General features: G+C 40.8%; 1 protein-coding gene across 3 annotated transcripts in view; it reads right to left on the reverse strand.

The window, feature by feature from the left end:
* The window catches only part of fat1a (FAT atypical cadherin 1a), a 77,504-nt gene that overhangs the window by 39,045 nt on the left and 14,869 nt on the right, over nt 1-23,590 (reverse strand). For all 3 annotated transcript variants that reach the window (XM_071538297.1, XM_071538296.1, XM_071538295.1), the window contains exons 3-5: nt 17,070-17,384; nt 6,174-6,235; nt 1,221-1,550 (exon numbers count right to left, since the gene is read on the reverse strand). In XM_071538297.1, the coding sequence (XP_071394398.1) occupies nt 1,221-1,550; nt 6,174-6,235; nt 17,070-17,384 (707 nt within the window). The remainder of the gene's footprint in view (nt 1-1,220; nt 1,551-6,173; nt 6,236-17,069; nt 17,385-23,590) is intronic.

A 23,590-nucleotide genomic window follows, 5' to 3' on the forward strand; every position in this document is an offset into this window, starting at 1 on the left:
AATAACAGACATGAGTTGTAGAAAATTATTTTCTCAAGTGCTGTGCAGCGCAGAGGTATAAACAAGTGAAGTGTCTCATCCATGACTGACCGAGCCAAATTTGGCTCTTGTTGAGCACGTAAAATGGCAAACATAGCCTAAGTGTTAAAAAAAATTACAGTGAAATGATGAAATCCTGCCGGGCTACTTTGAACCTGTGAACTTGTGTCTGGTGTGTGTGGGTGTGTGTGTTAACAATGCTATTTTCAAATGGAAAAGAGCTACCATCTAATCTTCCTAAGATCTCAACTACTCAAGGGGTTGAAATTTAAATGGTCACAACATGTAAGTATTTAGGTATTATTATTGATCAGAACTTGTCATTCAAATCACACACTGAAAACCTTGTTTCCAAGCTGAAACTTAAATTCAGTTTCTTTTTTAGGAATAAATCCTGTTTCTCCCTCCAGGCAAGGAAACACTTGATTTCGACAACTTTTTTACCTTTATTGGACTACGGTGATCTGCTCGTTATGAATGCACCTGACCAGTGCCTAAAAAAGTTGGATACTGTATACCATTGTGCTTTACGTTTTATTACTGGCTGTGGCAATCTCGTACACCACTGTACTCAGTATGCTGCTGCTAAGTGTCCATCTTTGTATGTCCGCAGACTTTCGCGTTGGTTGGCTTTTATATATAAATCTCTCCTTGGGCTGGTTCCTCCTTATCTGTGTACATACATGTGTAAAAACCAAAATCAATATGGCCTGCGCTCTCACAATATTCTACAGATGTTGGTCCCAAGAGTTAGGCAAAAAAGCTTTTACATACGCTGCCCCTTCTTCCTGGAATAATGTACAGAAGGACCTGAAATTGTCAGAGCTGATTACTATGGGGGAATTTAAGTGAATTTTAAAGGATCGAGAAAATAGTACTCTTGGTCAATGTGATTGCGCCTAAAATTTCACTGAAAACGTTTTAGAAAATTCTACCTGTTTATGCATCATAACTGGATTTTTATACTTGACCTAGTATTGCATATTAACTGGATACTGTGTTCTCTCGTTTGCAGTGTGACAGCTGTATTTGTCGGTCTGTATTGTTTGTGTCTCTTGTTGTAACAATGTTTATGCTGCCCTCTTGAAAAAGAGATTTTAATCTCATTGAGACTTTTACCTGGTTAAATAAAGGATATAAAAAAAATTTAAAAAACAATCTGCCTGGGATTAGATACTCACTGTAAGAATGTCATATTCTCCAGCAGAGGAGAACTTCTTGGAGGACACCAGGCCAGTCTTGGGTTCGATGAAGAACTTGCCGTGTTCATCTCCCTCCTCAATGCTGTAAGAAATCTCGGCATTAGGTCCATCGTCGCGATCTGATGCAATGACTCGGTACACCGGGTCTCTCTTCAGGGCCCTCTCTTTCTCCGGCTTCTCCCGCTCAGGGAGCTTGATTTTGTAGATCTTCTCCAGGAACAGTGGCCTGTTGTCGTTCTCGTCTAGGACTTTGATGATGACGCGGACAGTGGTGGATTTAGCAGGAACTCCATGGTCGGTGACCGTGATCTGGGATGAGGAGGTGCGATTATATTTAAACCTCTGACTGATTGGGAGCATTACTCCAAAAACATATTCAAACAAATCCAGTTTCACTGAATAATGAACAAGTTTAGAAAGCTAGCAATCTCAGAGAAAATGATGTACAACTATCCTGGGAATTTATAAAGATCAAGACAGCTGTGTTTGATATTCATCATTTCTAAAGCCTTAAATTAATCAAAGAAGAGATGTAAAAGGAAAGCTTGCTTTTTATTCCCCCATCCTCCCTTCATTTCACTTCTTGCTCAGACAACTAGCTGCCAAAATTAAGGCAATTCCCTGTGAGATTAGCTGTCAAGGGTCTTTTCTAAGACACATTCTTTACATCAGGAAACAAATATGCATCAGGAACAGGCTGCTATACTCCGCTCTTACTAAAGATGAATCGTTTCCTTTTATTTATTTTTTAACCTCATAATTTCTATATAATGAATAAATCCAATGTACAAGTCAAACACTAGGACTAGTTTCGGAGATAAGAACAAGCAATAGACTAATCCAAACACCATGCTTCTTCCCCACAAAAAACATAATGTCTAACAAAGACAGCTGTTTGACAAAAGGACTTCACAACTGCAAATAAAAACCTCACATTCTTGAAAGGCAAATATCTCCACTGGTAAAAACAAAATATTAAATTAGATTTTAGATCTTTGTTTTCAAAATCCCAGACATATTCAGTATAAAAAAAGTGGCACACAATTGGACAAGATAATTTATTGGGGACTTGATTTCAGTCATGGCATCAAGACTTTCTGATGACATGTTCAGCATGTGCCTATTTTGGACCCTGTTTTAACATGTCTACTTCAATGTGTCCTGTTTTAAGTGCACAGTTTAGGGAGTTAAAAGAAAACCAAGAGCAATTGGTTGACCTAAACAAACGCGATTTCCATATAGTCTCAGAGAAATGGAGGGTTGTGTGTCTTAGGGCTGGCAGAGATGTGAGCAATTCCAGCTTTAAGCTGCAAAATACTGTAGAAGGGCAGAACAAATGTCAGAGAGCCATTTAAAGCCATCTGCTAAGCGCTTTAGTAAAAACACTTAGGAGTCTGGGGCCAGTCACACACCATTTGGTACCATAGTTTCAATTACTAGCGTGATGCGTTTTGTTTTTTTCCACAAAGTGTCTGCAGCTGCCCATGCTATTTACACGAGCAGAATTAATTAAATGGGATGACAAGAAACCTCTGAGTTTTAATGTCTCTCTCTCTGGAGCAATACGCTAGTGCCCATCCTGTACTGTGTAATGAACATTTGCATTATGACAAAATTAGCTATTTGGCCTCTGCCGTGGTGGTACAGTGAGCAAGGGATATATACAGTATTGAAATTAAATGAAATAGAGAGATGAGTTAGAGCATTGATTAAAAAAATAAACCCTGTAAGCACATTTCCCAGGACAGTACCTAGCCAGAGATGCAGTGTGTGTGCGTGTGTGTGTGTGTGTGTATGCGCACACATTTGCCATAACCACTCAGACAGATAGAGAGCACATGACTCTCTTTGGAAAAACATTTTTTATCAAAACCCCATGTTTGAAAATTGGGCAGACAACACAAAAGCCAGACTAACAGAAGCTGCACCAGAGGGAGTGCATCTCGTTGCCATTAGCTCTGCATTTCCGTTACGCTCTACCTGCTACACACAGCGACCCAACTCCACTGCGGTTCTGATTATCCATTGCCCTAATTTTATTGGCTATTCCCAACCAATTGTGCATAAGTAATATTGTTTTCATGCATTCTATGTAAATCCTCATCATAATCTGGGCAACGGGTTATATCAAATTTAGCTGCTTACTTACCATGAAATTAATTAATTAATTAAGGCACATACTTCACTTGGCTATTATATGGGTGTACATCTAATATATTTTACATTTACATTTCACCAAATCAAAAGAAGCAGCTTATTTGAATTTAAACATTTCTTAGGATTTACATGTTGTCAATATGCTAAGTAATTTGATAGCATGCCACTAGAATGATTCTATTCTTTGAAATATTGTTCATAGAACAAAATTACAAGGAAGTATGCAAATTGGACTGGCTGTTGATGACTGTTGATGACCGATGACTGAAAAGTTCAGTTATGGACAACTTTTCTTGGCCAACAACCTTGTTGACTGTCCACACAGGTAAGTTTGGCGATTTCACAAGCTCTTAAAACAAAATTGACATTATCAATCAATTAACACTACATTATCCACTATCCTGTTGCAATTCTGTGACAATTGCATCATAGATGTCTCTAAATATACTGTAGTCAAATTCAAGGCTTATACACTAACTGTTTAATATATAAATGACGGAAAACTTTCATCTCTGCTTTTCCTTTACAAGGTTTTCTCTACCGGTCCAGGCTGGATCCTTAGCATGTCCTGACATGTCCCCCTTCTGTTGTTTACCCACCCCCTCCTCAGGCGCAGAGCTCTCACCCTTCCGCTAGAGCCCACACTCACACCAACGACAGCAGCCTGGTCTTTGCTCAAATTCCCCCACTGTGTTGGCTCACACACACACACACACACACACAGGCACACGAATATCAACCCCCATCCATCTCACCATAAAAGCTAAAAGCCCCCTGTACTCTCTCCACCTCCTCTTGGCATCTGGTGCAAACAATGCTGACACAGCCCCCACCCTAATTGCTCCACATGTTCCACATGGCCCCACATGTTTTTTTCTTCTTCTTCTGCAACAAGCTAGTGCAAAATCCTCAGCACTACCTGGAATTTCAACTTGATTTTCTGGGCTAGTACCCAGTCCACACACACAAGCACAACACGCACATACTTCTGACTCACAATTAGTTGCCCTGAGGATACCATGAAGGTGTGTGTGTGTGTGTGTGTGTGTGTATGTGTGTGTGTGTGTGTGTGTGTGTGTGTGTGTGTGTGTGTGTGTGTGTGTGTGTGTGTGTGCGTTTGAAGAGGGCCAGTCGTGGGGTTGAGGGGTCCTTACCCCTCCAGGAAGATCTAGCTCAATAAAGAGCTTCCTGCTGGATTCCCACTAAACAGTGACCAACACCGCAAAAACTTCTGAAGTTGCCATGGTTACATGGCTCTTCTAAGGCTGTGTTCACTCAGCCACGTTGTACATATTTAGGTCAAAAGTTACCCCCTGCCATATTATTCACAGAAGTTATTAGCATAGTATTCAGGCAATTATACCGCAAAACAGATTGCCTGAGAAACTTTTAGTTATATTGCTGCAAATTTTGCTTCATTGTGCAATGGAATTGTTTGATTACACATTGCAATCAACAGTGATAAACATCACAAAGAAAAGTAGGAATATGAGTGAACAGAATATGAGTGTTGAACTTGGAAAAACATAAAAGACATCTGAGCAGGGTGTTTAATGTGGTTATTAAACAGTCTGTCTGGAGGCATTTCGTCAGCTGGACAAATGATTCATGAACTCCGCTCAGGCAAGTATTTGCAAATAACCAAGTCATGTTTTTTCCAGACGTGAGGAGTTTGAATGAGACACTAATTCCAACCAAGTAATGCAATAGCTTTCAACTGTAGGTTGGTAGTAGCTGTTCTACATTCATAACAAACTGCAAGTAATGTAGGAGGATGACCTTTGAACTGGCCTGGTAATCTTCGCTCAGCCAACTAACCAATCCTGAGGGCAATAGTGCCAAAAGCTTCAATTGTTTTTTTTTTCTCTGAAGACCTTACCACTCAATTCTCAAGGAGGGGGCAATTTCATTCATCACTAAGTCGCAGATGGAGGGATACAAGAATGGATAAGGAGGGTGGCAATAAAATATCTCCTAAATGTCTCCCTCAAGGAACACAGTCTTCCCTTATTCCCGGTTCCTCCCTCCCTATCATTTACACGCAGTCCTGGAATGCAATTAGTGCAGTGCACTGTACAATCAGAGTATGAAATACAGGAGTGGTCTGGCACCAGACGCACCAGCATTAATCGTCATCCAATGAACCTTGAATTGTGCAACTTCTAACAATGATTAAAAGGCATCCAATCTGCTCCCCGTCAATCCCTGGCACACAATTAAAATGGCTGGATCAACCATGGCTCTGTAGTGAGAAAGAGGGAATGAGGGAGGAATCAAGAGTGAACAGAGCTGAGCTCAATTAAAACCCACAAGTTTAGACATTGGCCTGTTGGTTGACGGCAGTTTCCTGTCCCAGCTTGCTCCATCCCTGAGACGGAACAGTGGGAAAGAACAAAGGAACAGTCACCAGGATCTTCCCCACCCCTCCCTCCGCCTCCGGAAATCAGAACAAGGAGAAATTATTCCAAAAGAACCACCTTGCATGTACAGGGAGACATGTTTTTGTTGGCAACATCTGGCACTCAGCCAAAGTTGGCTGAAAAAGCCTAAGCCTAAATTGAGAGATGGAAATAAAATCTAATTTTTTGAACTCAGGGCGTTGAACAGGTTGACCTTGAAGGCTTCTGATTAGCATGTAACTAATTTCTTTTTGAATAAATAGAGGCTCACCCTGACAGGCAAGGACATTTAGACTGCATGTCTTCCCTCCTCATCGCCGTGTTTTTTTTTGTTTTTTTTTATAGTGTTGCAGACCAGACAAAATAAAGTGCTTACCTCAAGAATGTGCTCATCTTGTTGCTCTCTGTCCAATTTCCTTGACGTAGTTGTGACCAGACCTGTTGAATAAATAATAATAGAACTAATTAGACAGATGAATAATAGAATTTATTTGATATAATTAAAAAGATGAATAATACAGCAACAGTCAAGTGAATCCATTTTGCATTTCTTTATTCAATACTTTTATATTGTTTACGTAATCATGAATCATAAAACCACAAGCTACAATACCACAAATCATGAAAATTAGCAGTGAATTAATTACAAGCACATGCTGTGTTCTGCTCTACAGTGTAAAATACAGACCAGGCAGATACTTTAAAACAAACACCAGGACAGTAAAAAAAATCCTGATTTATACAGTTTGCAAAAAGACAAGCCTCCCATTCGCTCTTGGGTTACGTAATCTAAACCCTGCTGGTTATCTCTTCAGCTACCTGTGAAGGCTAAGATTCGGCCTCTGAAAGACTGCCTTCCCTGTAGGTCTTCCCCCTGTTTGGTCAACCCAGTGGCCCAGACAGTCCACCATGAGGGACCTCTGCCTTCCATATGTGAAATATCACGAAGGTCTGCCAATGGTGCCCAAACAGCAACACAACCTCAACACCCTCCTTTTAGTTCTTCCACAAGCTGAATAAATACACAGCCAGTCAGACATAGACCTAGTCATGAGCACTATCTCAAGCACTTTGTTGGAAAGAGAAAAGGGGGAACTTCGGCAGAGATCCTGCCATTAGTTGAGGTATTTCAAGGGTCTTTTTGAGCTCTACCGTACATTTTAAGCAGGAGGATTGATGTCGTGTGACACTCAACAGTGAGGACTTTGTTTAGCCAGGCTTTGACAAAAGTAAAAATAAAACAAGGGTTGAGTCTTGAGTTCCAGGCTAATCCAATTCTGAATCAAATTCACAAACAAGAGAAGAAAACAGAAGAAAGGGGCAAGGATATTGCTACATGGCTACATTATAAGCAGTGTTGTGTTCTCACTCCCAATGTAATTGCAACCTTGCAGAGACATTGAGTGTAGAGTAGACATGCCAACTTTGACCGCACCAGAGCTGTCTGCTTGCCACACTGCGCCTGATTAGCATAAAGCAAAGGATTTCCGAAACCCAAACCCATCAATGGCACATATGCCTGCAACCAGAATAGCAAGCCACAACTTACAGGCCCTGAAATAGCCTTCCCTCTGCACTGCAAAAGACGCAAACGAGGGAGTCGCTTTCGCTCCCCCTCTCTATTTTATCCTCTCCTTCTTAGGCTTCATATAATCTTCACAGTGCTGAGCAGTGAGATACAAAGATACAAAGATATAGGCCTAACGATATTCATTTGGAGAAAATAAAGAGCACCCATGAACAATAGACCACATTTCCAATAAGTGTCTTTTTTGGACCTGCAGAAATAACTCATGGCCATGTGGCATGACTTCATAGGAAAGTTACTAGAAAAATGGTGCAAAGTGCAACATGAGCTATAGATTATTAACATCAAAGCTAATAATTTTGCTATGGCACACCAGAACAGACCGCATTAACCAGTTCTTCATGTGCATTAGCACATGTGCATTTGCACTACAGCACCACAGCAAACATAAAGTTAACCCAGTTAGTTCTGTTCTTTGCCTTTATCAGGCTCAGCCCTGCACAACTCTGCACGATCTCGTTCTGAGTAATGGAAATGAGGTGTTAGATCTAGTTAGGGCTAGACTAGTTTCAATAGTCCAGCTAGCAAATGTTGGATAACGTAAATTGCATTTACCTATCTAGGAGAACAAGGCCCAACTGAGCATCGGTTTTAATTCCTTTGGTTCCAAAATCAATGTTAACTCTTATTTTTGACCTTACTTGAACAGAGGCAATTTGGGGGGCATACTGGAATTTTCTTACGACTGGCTGCTCCACCATATTTTGCATTACGCAACTATTGTTGGGGGAGGTGGAGCTGGTTGACCCTGGATGGTCAAAAGGGGTGGGAGGGGCTCCAGCTGTGGGGGAGGAGCATTTTTACAGCCCGTAAAAACAACAAACCGAGTGGGGAAAGTATAGATAAGAGGTTCGTCTAATAGATTGCCTTCAAGTCTTGTGCTTGAGGTTTTACTGTGAGTGTAAGGTTATCTGAGGCTGATAGTACGGCTCTTAAATAGGTCAAGTTTTTTTTGTCATTTTTAACTAAAACAGCTCTATGGCTGCCATGAAAACCTATCAATTTGCAAGGCATCTAAATGGAGGGAAACAGTGGACTCAAATAAGCTGCATTTACCAGACGAAAGAGGGTTCTCTCTCTTTCTCTCTCTCAATCTTAATCCACAGTCATATTCATTTCTTCAGCTTTGAAGAGATGGGTTGACTTCTCAGAGCCAATCTATCTGGTGAACAGCTAAAATTAACTTTGAGAACTCCAAAAGGTTTTGCTTAAATTGATCCGTCTTTAAAAAAGTCTACAGGCTTACCAGGAATGCTCCTTTGATGTAGGCGTTTACTGGTGCTAGTGTTAAAGCCAGTAAAGGTGCATACCTCCCTATCTGTACCTAAAAGTTAGGGAACTGTAAAATGATTGGTTGGTAAGCCAGAGCTCACCAAAGACGTCTGCAGTTCCAACCCACAGCCTTTGTCACAACACACACACACACACACACACACGCACACACACACACACACGCACACACACACACACACACACACACACACACACACACACACACACACACACACACACACAAAAGCCGTCCTCAGGCGTGGGTTGAGCTGGGCCAACAGTAATTATACCCGTGCTGTTTTGAGAGGGGGAGAAAAACAACAGTGAAGCAGCAGTGGCACTCTAAACCATGTCCTTCAGCAGGAACCACTGCTCCAAAATGGAGGCCTAGGGGGGAGTCAAGGAGTCCAGGACATTGTTGGGCTGGTTCATACCCAGGCATTACTGCTGTGATTAGCAGTCTTAAGAGTGACACACATATTTACGTGACACACATTTAGCTGTGACTGCAGACAATCGGGAATGCGCTCGTGTCTACAGCGGCTAGACCCGTCTCCGCCACCATTTTAAATTCCTTGAGATATTTACCATTGCCGTTGGTGAGCTGACATTAAGCTATGTGATTTCATTATTTGCTTGCTGTTTCTCTCTTGTATGAAGGGGAAATTATCACCCACGGCAACATTTTTTATCATGAGAATGTGTGAAAAGTCAGACAGCATCAATATTCTAAACTTCATTATGATTTAGGTGGCTGCTGGTAGAGCCTAAAACGATGCAGCAGTGAAAAATGTTTTTCACTACTCGAGACACCATCAATATACTGGAATGCAACTGTGTGACACCAGCAATCCAAATTAGTGTGAGGGTTTGAGAAGGGATTGGTACATTTCAAGTAGGAGGCTGTTTGTTCCCTCCTTTATAGCCGAGGCTCCACAAGACTGCTGAGCGACAGCCATTGACGGTTCTCAGACGTATCATTTAGTTGAGAAGGAAAGGCCGTGCTTGACACAACATTTAAAAGCCTCTGCAGTCCAACAAAAGTCCTGTTCTGTCACCCAGAAAAACACTGAATTAAACACAGCAAGCGAGGCTGTGTGAGCTAATACAAACAGATGGGCAGCTCAATTAACAACAAGACATATAGACATGCACATACACACCAGTAGTGGATTCGGATTCTCCAGACTTGCTATGCCCCTCCCTTTCTCAGTAAGGGGGCTCTTTGTGAAAATGACTGGCATTTAGCAGGAGAGCATTATTTTCAAGAGGACTGAGATATGTAAACCACTCCACAGCTGCAAGGTTTTTTTGGTTTTTTTTAACTCTGAAAAGACACCCGGGGAGTGGGGTTGGAGGATGCTTGTCAAAGTGAATGATTGATAGGTGGAGTTGTGTAAATGGATGGGTAGCCTAATTGGAAGCTATGAAGCTGTTGAGGCATCGCAGTGCTTACTGCTAGTCTTGACAGATATAAACCTATAAACTCATATTTACACATGAAATAGGGGGGCATTCAAGAGTGGGCATTACAGAAGTAGCAAAAGCATGGACATGAGAGAGACAGACAGACAGACAAGACAAGACAGACAGACAGACAGACAGACAGACAGACAGACAGACAGACAGACAGACAGACAGACAGACAGACAGACAGACAGACAGACTGTGTCTGTGGGTGGGCATGTGAAAAAGTAGTGTAAAATGGGATCCCTGGTGAATTATATGTTTTTGATAGATATTCCTGTCGGCTGATGTGTACATTCCAAGGACTACTCATGTAAGAAAGACAATGTGGTGTGAAAACATTTGGTTCTCTCTTCCAGACTAAGGCAGCATTCACATGGGACACTGGGCATCAATCAAATTCACAGACAAGTATGCATCGAAACCACCTAGGCTGCCATCCGCCATGCAAATGCAAATATCTTTCTTAATTTTAAGAGCTGGATTATATACTTCTGGAAACACAGGGACTGTGGGGATAATCTTTTTCCTCCATTTTTTTTCCAGCAGGGCACTGCAGAACCTGCATGGACAGAGACCGCCGCTGTGCAAATTTCATTAGCTGGTGAAGTCCATTAGCGGATGATGTTTACCTGCACTCCATCAAAAGTTCAACTAGTGTAGTCGACTTTTGCCAAAATGGGTTGCAGTATTTTCGTGCAATGTACTCTCAATGATCTCAATGAAATATATGTGATACCGTCTGGTTTTTGATGCATCACAAATGCTCATGTGAACATGGCCTAAAATCAGTGGTATACTTAGAACAATGTTGAACATGCCCAAAATGCAAACACGTCGCCAAACACGTCGCCGCATACAAATTGTGTGCAGCTTTGGATTGTTCGTTTATTCAGGGCACTTTCACACCTGCCATGTTTGGAGCGGCTGAATCGAACTCTGGAGCGTTTAATTCCCTGGTGCAGCTCGTTTGAGTAGGTGAGAACGCCCTAATCGAACTTTTGTGCGCACCAACAACCGCTACCTGTTCTGCCTAAGAGAGGTGGTCTCGGACCTCCAAGTGAACCCGGCCAGTGTTAACCATAACATAGGCTCATCTGTGATGCACTGCCACAATATCGGCATAAGAAATTGGTCAATGTATAGAAATTGATCTAAATCAATCTCTAATGCTGTGCCTAAGAGGTGATCATCACATTATGTTCTCTGTCACACCAAAGACTAATCTGGAGAGGCTGGGGTGCTCACTCAGCTGTTGCTTGTAAACACACTGCATGCACATGTCTTTTTTCCTCATCTGCTTATGTGAGACAGACATCACCTGCCAGGTAAACAAGGGCGCAGTCTGCCCTCCAAAAAAGCTGTTGTCTAGTGTAATTGTTAACTTTTTTCCTCCAATATTGAACTTGGGATGTTACCATCTGCGAAGTGACATTACCCCAGCTGCTAGCGGAGTCTATATATTCAACAAGTCACGTAATTGTACGTCAACAAGTGGAAAGTTATTTTTCTCCCTTACACTGAACATCGAGCTGGCTGTGCAACTTTCATTTCACAGTGCAGAGGCCAGTAGAATCTTACAGAGCTAGACAGAAACTTCAAATTCTACTTGTATATGTTTGTAACAGTGTTCGTAAAAAGTACCTTGACACATTGGAGATGTGTAAAACTGCCACTGTAGTTAAGGACAAGTAATTAATCTATAACCCATGACAGGCCGTGATATACTGAAAATAAGCCACCAGACCACAAAGTCACAGTGGTAGAATGTTTTGTTTTTAAGATTTTTTTGGGGGGGCATTTTGCCTTTATTGGATAGATCACAGTAGAGAGAGACAGGAAAGATTGGGAGGTGACATGCGCAAAGACATCACGATTACATGGTAATGCCCCTTAGCCAACTGAGCCACCATGACACCCCTCAGCGGTAACTACTTTTTGTTTCCACATTTTCTTCTCACACTCTGTTCTGAGCTGTGGAAGTCTTTTCGCTCCACAATTGCAGGAAATGGCAGGAAGTCGTTGGAGGTAGTATCCATTTCCTGTCTAGCTTCCACTGATATTGGTTGGGGCCTTAGTAGAACTACTGATAACACTGGTGCGTGTGTGTGTGTGTGTGTGTGTGTGTGTCTAGGAGAGTCTGTGTGTTTTCTGCACCAAACAGAGAAGGTGTTGTTGAAAGCTGATATGAGCACCACGAGAGTGCATGATTTGCAGCTCCAGAACAAGAACGTCGTTCCTATTTTACACCTTCTTCCTAGCAGCTGTTCATTCAACTCTGGGGATAACAAATGCATATAAAACCTGTCAGAGGTAGCCAAGCTTTCCAAAGCATTATCCATGGCATTCCTTTTCAATTGACTACAATGAATTGTTGGCTTCAGGCTCAGGAGGAGGAGGATGGGCCGAAATTGTTCAATAGGGCCTTAAAAATTCACCTGGGTTTATCTTTCTTCCTTTCAGTTCAACCACTGGAATGAAAGCTGCCACTAAAGGGCAAAAACAATCAGGTATAGACAACCAGATCCTGTAAAAGGCATGCTGTTGTCAGCTGTAACAGAGGCAGAGCTGATTCAATAACCTCCACTACACCATTGTTAAGTGAGGAACACAGAGAGGCACCATTGTTATAGGTAGAGTTTTGTAAAGGCTGTGTGTGCTCCAAGCACAAATCTCATATAACAGGTCAACATAACAGACTAATGGCAATACATTCTAAAACAAATCACTGGACAACACTGGGACACATTGAGAAACTTTAGAAACACAAGTGAAAAGTGTACAAGAAGTCAACTAGCACCATTCCACTTCTTGCCAAGTTCCCCCACACTAACTACTGCTACTTATGTTAAGTGACCAGGCTGATGAAAATCAGTTATGTTAAATGATTCATGGTGAAAGGTACAATCGGAAGTAGATTTATGAGTATTCGGCAATAAAAGATAAAGTCATCTGTGTGATCTTTGCTCTAGCTCTCTCTATCACATAAAAACTTCCGGTGTGTGTGTGTGTGTGTGTGTGTGTGTTTCTGACTACATCTTATGCTTGCTTGCTCTCCCTAACACACACTCGTGCTCTGGAATAACGGCTTTGCTCAAAGTCCAGTCAGTTACAGCAGACAAACGGCATTTAAAAGGAGAAACCAGGTGATTCACCAGGCAGACAACTCTTCTTTTAAAAAACAGGAAATAAAGCTAGACAGCTAGTGGATTGGCTGTCCTGTGTACTTGTGCGCACGCGTGTGTGTGTATGGACAAACCATCATTATTCAACATTTATACCCAAGTAATTAACAGATTACTCTAGAACACATTCAAGTGACCTCCTACCCAGCGCACATCTTATCCCATAGACATGTGCACTGCAAACATTTAAACAAATCTGAAATTGAATAATATTAAAGAACTGATTTTCAAACAAGTAAATACAAGTTCAATTTGAACGATTCAATTTCACTAATCACAAACAAATTCAGAACATGTAATTCAAATCCAGTTGTCTGGTGGCACAAATTTCACCCCATATAGGTCTCTCTCCTTTTTCTCTCTTTTCCAATCCCAGCAAAAGCCGCATCAAGCCGCTGAGTTCCGAGCTCTCAGCCGAGGGGATTGCCATGGTGTCTGCTGGAGAGAAGAGCTGGCCTTGCACTTTAACGACAAACCAAAGTCAGAGAACAACCAAACAGCAGGACTTGTTTACTCTGCAGAAATAAAGTAGGCCTAAGCCTTTCATCCTGGGCTTTACTGAGCCAATATGAGCCCGTACGGAAAAAGGGCGACCAACGCCACCCAAAGCGTCAAGCGAAGCCTTCATCTGTGTTTGAAGCCTGATAGGCTGCTTGGAAAGTAGCATAAGGACGTAGTCCGCGATAGAACGCTAGTTAGTTAGCTTGAATCACATGCCTACAAAGTTCCGAAAACCCACACACAAAACATAGGCCTAAACTTCTTTTCCTTTTTCCCACCCCTTTGTAAAGCTTTGTAGATATGCCAAGACAGGGCCTATGCTTCCATTGCAATTTTGGAACATGTAATTACAGAGACTTGCATGTTGTAAATTTAAACATTTTCAAAAACCTGTAATATGCGGTGAGAATGTCATATTGAGTTGATAATGTGGACAGATATCAAGCCTATTTCCATCCCATTTAATGACACAGACATACAAAATAAAAGATAATTTGTAATCTCTCCTGAGGACATTTAGGCCAATTCTGAAGTGAAAAACAGTAAAGGCTAGATAAACATGGCGCTCTCTGTCTTAACTGCCACTCTCTCTGACTCACTGCCTTTTCTAGTGCTCAGCTACCTCTTGGCTCCCTATTCTGTCTTGTTTTCTCCCCACCTACTTCTCTAGCTCACGTTCAATCACTTCCTGCCTCATTCTTCCAAAAAAATAAATAAAAAATACAAAAGCAACAGAGCAGTGATTTAATGAAGTTTTCTTTGTCCAAACCGTTCTTTGTTGAACCTGACGCGAGTGGCTCTGGTGTCCCACTGATAAAAGTTTTAACATGCTTTGATATGCATGAATGGGTCTTATCCTTATGCTTCAGTGTCCTCTGTATAACCTGTTTTTTCATAGCACTCCTCTGACGCTTCTAAAAAGGCCCAAAGAGATACAGCCAAATCTAATGTAAACAGGTTCTGTCCTCGGTGGACTTGGCCATAAGCTTTGGTTCATAAATACTCCGTAATCCGGAAGCGGGAAATATTTACTTCAGATATGTGGGCTAAGAGGAACTTATGCAAAGAATGAATGAGCGATATACTAACTTTGCCGTGTACTGAAGGGGGCATTTATGAAAATCCAGACACCATGCATGTTGAGATGTAGATAAAGAGAATTGTGTTTACAACAGAATCTTTTATAAGGAATTCATCAAACTAGCAGACAGGCAATTTTAGTGGGGTCAAGAGATAATTACGAGACCGTGTCTAGTGCAGCTTAACTGAAAATAGACACAAAAATAGACAGAATTGAATTCAATGTGCTTTCAATTTGGAAGGTTAAATGAAAATCTTTGAAGGTCAGCCAGAATTGATGAAGAGGGCCCTTATTGATTCATTCATTGATCAGACAGCACCATAGCAGTTCTTTAGGCAGTGGGTAATCAAATTTCATATAATCCTATTTAGGTGCCAAGTCAAAATGTCGGCACGTGTGGGAATAGTGAAATCTTTTAGGAAATGGGATCAACTGCTTGAGCGTAAACATTCATTTCTAGCTATGGTCCCATACTTATCACAAGTTACTCTTCCATAGAAGGGGGGGGGGGGGGGGGGGCGCCTGAATATATCAACACACAGCGACTGTTTTCTTCACAGCCCAAGGACTGCCTACCTTGTTAAAACAGCTTTGTGCATGACTGCTTTGTTGGGAGACAAATATTTAATTTCCCTACATTTTTCTTTTTCAGCAATCCAGATTTTTATCAGCATTTGTAATCTGATCTAGTCATGCATGCACACAAATACTAAACGTATCTGTCTTTGCCCAGCTTATGCTGAGTGTGCTAAATGCAAGACCACACCTAGGTTTTCCCTTTTTTTATTCATTTACTTTTTGTTTCTTTCCCTGTCTTTTGGGGAGTAGCCAGGATTAGGCCGAGGCTTGTTTGGGAGGCATGCTACATGATGAATCCTTATTTGGTCATAAAATTCACATTGGCCACTTCTAACAAAAATAACCCCAGTTTGTTGATGTGACTACCTTGGAAAATAGGACCACACAAGTCAATGGGGACAAATTGGGAGCAACTGCTCCACCGCCCATTCCTCACTGCAGTTTAAATCAGTACTGGCATTCAAAGCAATAAGAGACCAGTCTCCAAATTAGGTAAAATAAACAGATTCAGTAATTAGCACTAACTGAGAGACATACAGAGTTGCACAGTGTCATCTAAACCAGCTCATTTTGCTTCTGTGATCTACTGTATGTTAGTCAAAATGGGCAGCATTTAAATTCACACTAACTAATTAACATTCTTGCAATATTTCACATTTTAGTGGTCAGTTACCAGTACAGTGAGACAAATTGTACTTTTTCTAGATGTGAGTGGGTTTGTAGACAAGTGAAAATGTGTAAGAAGGCAATAGAGTATGCCCAAATGTAGAACCAATTCTTGAATGGTATTGAACAAAAATCCAACTAGAGTCCCACAAAAGAGCAAAAACCTGCATGTTCACGCAGACGTCCTGTCTGTGCATGAAGCTTCTTTTTGCACCTATTACAAGTATTTTCTCTGCTATTCAACTAAAACATAGTCTTCTCTGGCAAGCTTTAAAAGAACCCAATGAAATATTAATCATCCCACCATTTCCAGAGGACCATATGTGAACACACTTTAGAGTGTTTGAGTGGAAAAACCCCTGTAGGCTCGGCCCACTCCTGTCCCATGTTAAAATCATGTGTTCACACTGCTTTTCCTTTCACAAGAAAGCAAACAGGAACCTCTTAGAAGCTCTTCAGCAATGCACAGTAACTCAAAACCTGTCCAAGTCTCAAAGGGTAGTTTAACATCTAGACCAATTCTTTATATATGTTTGCCCTATTCTTCACCTTTAAAGTAGTTGATTCCTTCAGTTGAAAGAATTGGATGTCGAATTTCATGCTCTCAATTTTCATTTGCAATTTATGGCCACCAATCTGTTAACATATAACCTACTTAATTGAGCCCTACTTACATGAGAAACGTGAGTGGTCACTGTAGTGATGCAAGACGTTGTGACAAGTTATTGTCTTATATTAACTTTAGGACTTTTCATAGATTAGATTTTTCACTGTGCACATGAAAAAAGGTCTGTCCCCCAAAACTTATTAGCAGCCATATTCAAGATTAGCATTTGTCTTGGCGTGCAATTTAAGCTTGTGACAATGTACTTCCCGCTTTGATGATGCAATTTATAGTGCCACGAATTGACATCCCAGTAACAGCAATCTTACCTGTCTTGGAGTTAATGGCAAAGAAACCCTGGGGGTTGCCGCTGGTGATCCTGTAGGTGAGTTTGTCACTGGCCTTGGCATCTGGGTCAACTGCTTCTATCTGGATAATTGACACATCTTTAGGGGAGTTCTCCATGACAGAAGGGTAGTAGACAGGCTCTGAGGTTTGCGGTGCGTTGTCGTTGACATCCTGCACCTCAATGTACACCTCAACAAAGGCAGAGAGTGGCACCACGCCACGATCCATGGCGTAGACTGTCAGCCAGTAGTGAGGTGTAGTCTCATGGTCCAGCAGTTCTTGTGTTCGAATGATGCCTAAGAGATGAGAAAAATGACAAAAAACAAACTATTTAGTCTGTATTCTGTCAGAGAACATTTCACATTGTAAGACATTACCTGTGTTTCATGTCACTGCCTGCACTATCAGTGAGCTCTGAAATTGATCTCTGAAGACGAACTCTGATCAGGCAATTTTAGGGGTTAATGAAAGGGACTGAAACATGAAGGTGGTGTATTCACAACACCCAGGCAGTGCTCCTGTGTTTACATTCACTGGCAAGGACAGGGTTTTTTTAACTGCTGGTCATTTGCCATGTGGGAGCTATAGCCTTCAGCTGAGCAAACAGAACAACTTTCAGAGACATGTGAAGCCACCACTCCACAATGCTTCAACGGAAGAGTGGAGGATGGTTAGCTAGAGGAATCTAAAAAGAACTAAAAGGTGTAATATAAAGATATGGGACCGAATATGTGCATGTACATGGTAACTTATGTTAAAAAGGGTAAAAAAAAGACAAGAAAGACAATAAACAAGAAAGAAAATGTTTATGTTATAAGCCACTGTAACACTCACAGAGTTATAACTATTATAAAAGTACGGATTTGTCTTATTCCTCCCCCAATTTGCCAACTGTCTAAAGCAGATTGGAAACTTAAACGTGGCATACACCCGGCTTAAAAAACACCAAACATGTCAGATAAGTATGTCCCTGTGCAGACTGGTGAGCGGGGATAAGCAACAATCAGTGATTCAACAGTCACATCTACACACACACACAAGTAAGAATAGCAGAGGTGGGAATTCTGTATCAACATCAGGTGCATTTTACCAATACAATAATGTTACATAGGCCTAATTGTTTTCAAAAACCAATGCAATCCTATAGAACATGGTTATCACTCTGACAATCACTTGCTTGAGTTGGTTGACTGATTATTATAACATCTGTTGCCACTAGTTAAGATGTTGCTCTCTTTTTTCTACCAAAGAAAAAAAAACAGTAAGTGCTGATTTTTTTAATGGCTGAAGCTAGCTACAACGTGGATGTTCTGCCGATCATTTTGTGTGGAAGAGCTACCAGAAACAATAAAAATTAAGAAAACAAATCACAAGAGTGAATTTGCTTTAGTGCTTTTCATACCCCAACCCACTTACAAGCACTCACCAGGTGCTCAACAGGTCCATTCGCACTGCAGGAAAGGGATAAGTGGAAGAGGGGAGGGGAGCTGTTTGAGGTTTTCAGTTGTGTTATTTTTCCGAAATGTGTTTTTGAGGTTAAACTGATACATTTTGATATCCCTTTTCATAATGACATTGGTTATGCCAATAATGTAGCCCGCCACCACAAAGAAACAGTGCTTAGTTTGGATTTAAGATATTGCAATGACACATTTATTGATCTACTTATAAATTAAAACGCTATATTTGCCAAACCACACAATAAAATGCTCTCTTGTGCAAAAAGAACACATTCATTGGTCCCAATAGACATTTAACTGTAAACTGTGTTCAATATCTTCCAGACAGTAAAGACGCTCACAACCCTGATAATTAAAAAAAATTCTGTTGTCTTTCTGTGTATTGTGTTATTTGCAATACCTACAGGACCCTGATAATTGCAAATGGAATTCACAGCCATATTTGGTTTAATTATTATCTGATAAAAAATAAAAGTGAGCTCATTGTCTAGGCACACCCTGGTGATTATTAGGTATGGGTGCTGCCATTTTGCATGAGACTCTGTAATCACACAGTCAAAGTTTACTGGTGGCCCAGATAAAGGAGAGTCCACAACAGCATGCAGAGATAAGGAGACTTTGTAGAGGTTCAAGCAGTTCACCATAGAATCCCTTTCTTCTGCTGCAGCTTCTCAAAAGCCTTTGTTCACTCCCTGTAACTCAATGAACTGCACTGAAGGACTGTAACCGAGAGCAGCCAAACCTTTTGCCTTAGGTGATGAAAGATCTCTCAGAAAAGAGACAAAACTCCAAATGACTTGTCACAAAATTCTCAAATTCAGGAGAGGGAGGGGGGATTTTGGGGGTGCACAGCTCATCTATTCTGTAGCTCAGCTTTTTTGAGTTCCTGTATTTTCAGTCAGGGTTCCTTTCTTGTCATTACTCATCATTACAGGTCTCTTAACTTAGCTTGAGGCATGTAATAAAGGAGGCAGTCAGGCAGGGGAAAGAGATAGCTCCCCAATGTTTCCTTGAGCCAAGGGTCCCAGGGCAAAAACAGCACTGGCCAATATATCTTGAATGCAATATGGTTGATTTTATGTAGTGAAACTGACTGCTTAACCCTGATGATACAGAGACAGAAGCACAAGCAGACATATGGAGCAAGCCAGAAAATAAGATTAACAGATATAAAATGATAAATTGATTAAAATTTTCCTGGAAAACGACATATTGCAGTAATGGCAAATTATGATCTTGCTAAGGATCGCTACTGGGAAAACCATGTGCAGGAAATTGCAAATGTTAGACATAAATAAGAAATGTGAATTCTTATCTAACTGAGGCAACCTGAGCAGAAACACTGAGGGACAGGGAAAATGAGCGAATGTTTAAGACACTAACAGAGCGAGAAGAAGAAATAAGGGGAGAGTTAAGATGAGAATGAATGAAAAGGTGAAAAGCGAAAATGGTTAGAGGGATTGGGGGTGAGAAGAGGAGGCAGAGGAGAGGTGGTCATGTGTGCACATGCACACAAAAGGATGAGAAAACGTGCTAATAAGACAAAGCACAAGAGAGAAGAGGAGGCAAAGAGGAAAGTATGAGACATCTTTTGTACTTCTGCCAAGGAAATGCCCATGCTTGAGTGCTCATCCGTTTGACTGGCAGACACTGACATAGCAGAGCAATTCCACTCTCACAAGTGTCATCCTTTTTGCTGGCGGCTGCCAGCCTTGTAACTATCAGCATAGAGAAGATGGCTTCATATTTTGTAGTTAAACACTAGCAGTTGAAAGAACAAAGAACATGACCTTGGATCTTGCACGAAATCTGTGGTCCACACAACTGTGTCTTGAATGGTCAATGACAATTTGCAAGCTCAAGGTTTCTTATTTCTATTTATCTTGAACAAGGCTCAAAAACACCTGACCTAAAACCTGACCTGAAACACCTAAATGTGTGTAAATGTCTAAATGTGTAAAACACCACAAAATATGAAAAGGCATCGGACATGGGCTTTTAGTGGATAATTACTCACAAACCACATGAAAGATACTTCTGAAGAATTTAGCTGCCACACCCATCCCACACACCTATACTACTCATAAGGCAGTTGCAAAACTTGCCCTTGGGCCCAAAAAAAAAAACAGACTGAGCAACAACCCCTGCCAGATTCCCTTTCCCTTCTTTTTCTTCTCTGCTCTTCTCTCTGCCCTCTGGCATTGTTCTCCAAAGTTACTGAGCTTAGCGGAAGTGCGGTAGAGCCTTCACACAGCCAAATGATTTTTGAACTCTCAAAAACAGCAGGTATTTTAGGTGTGCACTTAAATCAACGTCCGGGATAGGTCCCCAAGAGTTTACTCCATAACTAGTTACAGTTACAGAGCAGTTACAGTTACCAATAGCTAGAATAGGGTGAAATTTGCTTTCAAGAAGCTGCAAGAACCTGTTCACTGCATGGATATCAAAAGTTGGCAATTGAAACAAATTAGAGCACCAATAACGATTATATGCTGTCAAAAGAGGATTAGGATTTGCAAAACCCAGTTTATCCCCTGTGTTTTTTTTTTCCAAATAGCAAAGACACTAATTCAAAATTGGGCAATACTATTCTGCCTATATCAACCTGACTATCAAGTGACAAGCAGAGCGTAATTCTACATGAATATGAAAAAACAGTGTAACCATAGACCCAATAAGATGTGATTGTCTGTTAGAATCAGTTCACTGCACAGGAAAACATAAGAGACCATTACGGTATCTTTTAAGAACTAGAAGATCAGCAAATCCAGCTCACACCAGCTCCCCCCTAGTTTTTTCTGTACTTGAAAAGTTAGAACTTGCTTTGAACTAGCCTACCTCTGTTAATTCAGTTCACCCCTACCCCACATTCCTCAGCCTTCTTAGGCCTCTTGCTCACATGCTTACATAAACTTTCTCAGCGCTTTCTCCCCCCTTCTCTCTCCACAGCCCTGGCAAAATGCTTCAAATTCCACGACCACATTGTAGGGCCTAGTGTATTAGAAAAAGTCCTGAACTAAGCTTCCTGTTCCCCAGCAACTTAATATCACATCGTACCAGAGTTCCCAGACATCTGCAGCCAAGATCTGTGCTTCAAAAAGTTTTAGCCTGTTGGTATTAATCCCTGAAACTTTTGAGAAATTCAGAGATCTAAAGTGCGGTCCAAGGCAAAAAGAAAAGGGTTAGGGTAGGGTTAGGGTTAGGGCATTTCCAGAAGTTTTCATTTAAATACAATATGATGAGAAAGTGATTGTTGGTCCAAGGTGAACTAGCAATTAAAGGCTTTTGTCACTACAAATTATCTTTTGTTCTTGTGTTCCAAGGAAATTTCTTCTAGTTTCTTTCATGCCGTTAGAAAAACATGTCTATCTGAGGATTAGACTATACTGATTGGTAATTTTCATCCCCGATCGTTTATATTGAAATTGGTTTAAAGAATTCTCAGGCTCTGTAGTGGTCAGGAAAATAGTTTAGAGAGGCATGCCAAACTGATCTTTCTATTGTTTTCAAGTTAGACTTATATCTATAAACTCAAATACATCTATAGCTATGAACAGGCTTAGGTACTTTGGCTGTTTGATTCATATTGAGGTCACAGACTGGTGTCCATTGTTTTGTTTAATGGTCTCAGAGGGGTCATAATACAGTAGGGTAGGTCTGGGAGATAATCAAGCAGATGCATGAGGACACAGTATCACGCAAAAGCCATGTCCGTCTAATCTCCTTCAATATCCTGGACAAACAATTATGGCCCACTGAGCCAATGAGCTAGCCCCATACCATTTCCACTTCATGCATCACTGTGCATTTTGTATACTATCACTACTGGCAGAAAAATTGCTGTCATTGCTAGCTTGAGGGTAAATTATACTTTAGACAAACTGCATAATTTCACCATCTTAACAATGAAGAGCACTGTGACTCGTGCTGTATATCAACCTAATCCTATTGCCTTAAAAGGCGATAACTGTATTACCAAATCAGCAGACATTGCCGATATTCATAATGTCTTTGCATGGTAGCCCTATTACAAAACATTGGAAAAAAAAATCATACCTAAGGAAAACTGAATATCCGCATTTATTGCAAGTGAGCGGAGGAAAAAGCCTGAATAAAAATTCTTGAGTGAATGAAAGAGAGTGATACAACTGATACATGGCTGTGATACGCGCCTGAATGGCTTTTTCTTTCCTTTTTTTGAGGGGTTAAATTTAGTGCATTAATTCCAGTTGAGAAAGCTATTGGGACTTAGAAAGACAGCTCCCATTGTCACTGGGAACAGTGTTATTTCAAAAGGCCTTTGAACAGGCCTTAAAGCAATGCTCCTTGTTTTAATATCACATTATTATTTAGGAGCAGTTACTGTACTGCTGTCCCTCCAGAGCTCTGCCCGCTCCTCTGATAACAATGAGAGAAACACATGGTCTCCTTGAATTCTTTTCTGCAGACATAGACCTAACTGTGTTCACATCATCATACTGGGTTCTCTGGAAAAAAACATTTTTGGAGGATAGATAAGCTTCTGTGAAATATAGGTCTCAGTAAGTTCTACTGCTGCTCTTTGACACATCCTCCTAACAGTTCACCTCAAAATGAAATAATGTCATTATCTACTCACCCCCATGTCAACCAAAGCTCCACTGAAGTTAACACGACCACATCAAACATACACTATTCACACTTTCAATAACAATGAGGTCAATGAGGTTCAAGTGCTTTAGGTCGGAAATAATCTGGATCCTGTTACAAAAGTAGTTTTGTTGGCTGTTTTTTGTTTTGTTATTTTGGCACAGAGCTACTTTGCAGCAGCAAAATAAAAAGAAAGTGTGCATCATGTAACTGATGTTTTAATAAAAGTTATTAAAAAAAATAAATGTGTGACAAAGTTAAATGAAGAGTGAAAATAGAAATTTGCAACAGTACTAATTAATTACATGGATTGCCAAACAATAACATATAACAATAAAATGAATTTGTTTTACTGTTCGTTGTTGATACGGCTTCCATGCTCTCCGACCTATAAATATCACATCTTGGCAACT

The sequence above is a fragment of the Centroberyx affinis genome, unplaced genomic scaffold (assembly GCF_046629955.1).
Source record: "Centroberyx affinis isolate AG114_WGS23_722 - 3 ecotype Tasmania unplaced genomic scaffold, CSIRO-AGI_Caff_v1 ptg003249l_1, whole genome shotgun sequence".
Taxonomy (NCBI): domain Eukaryota; kingdom Metazoa; phylum Chordata; class Actinopteri; order Beryciformes; family Berycidae; genus Centroberyx; species Centroberyx affinis.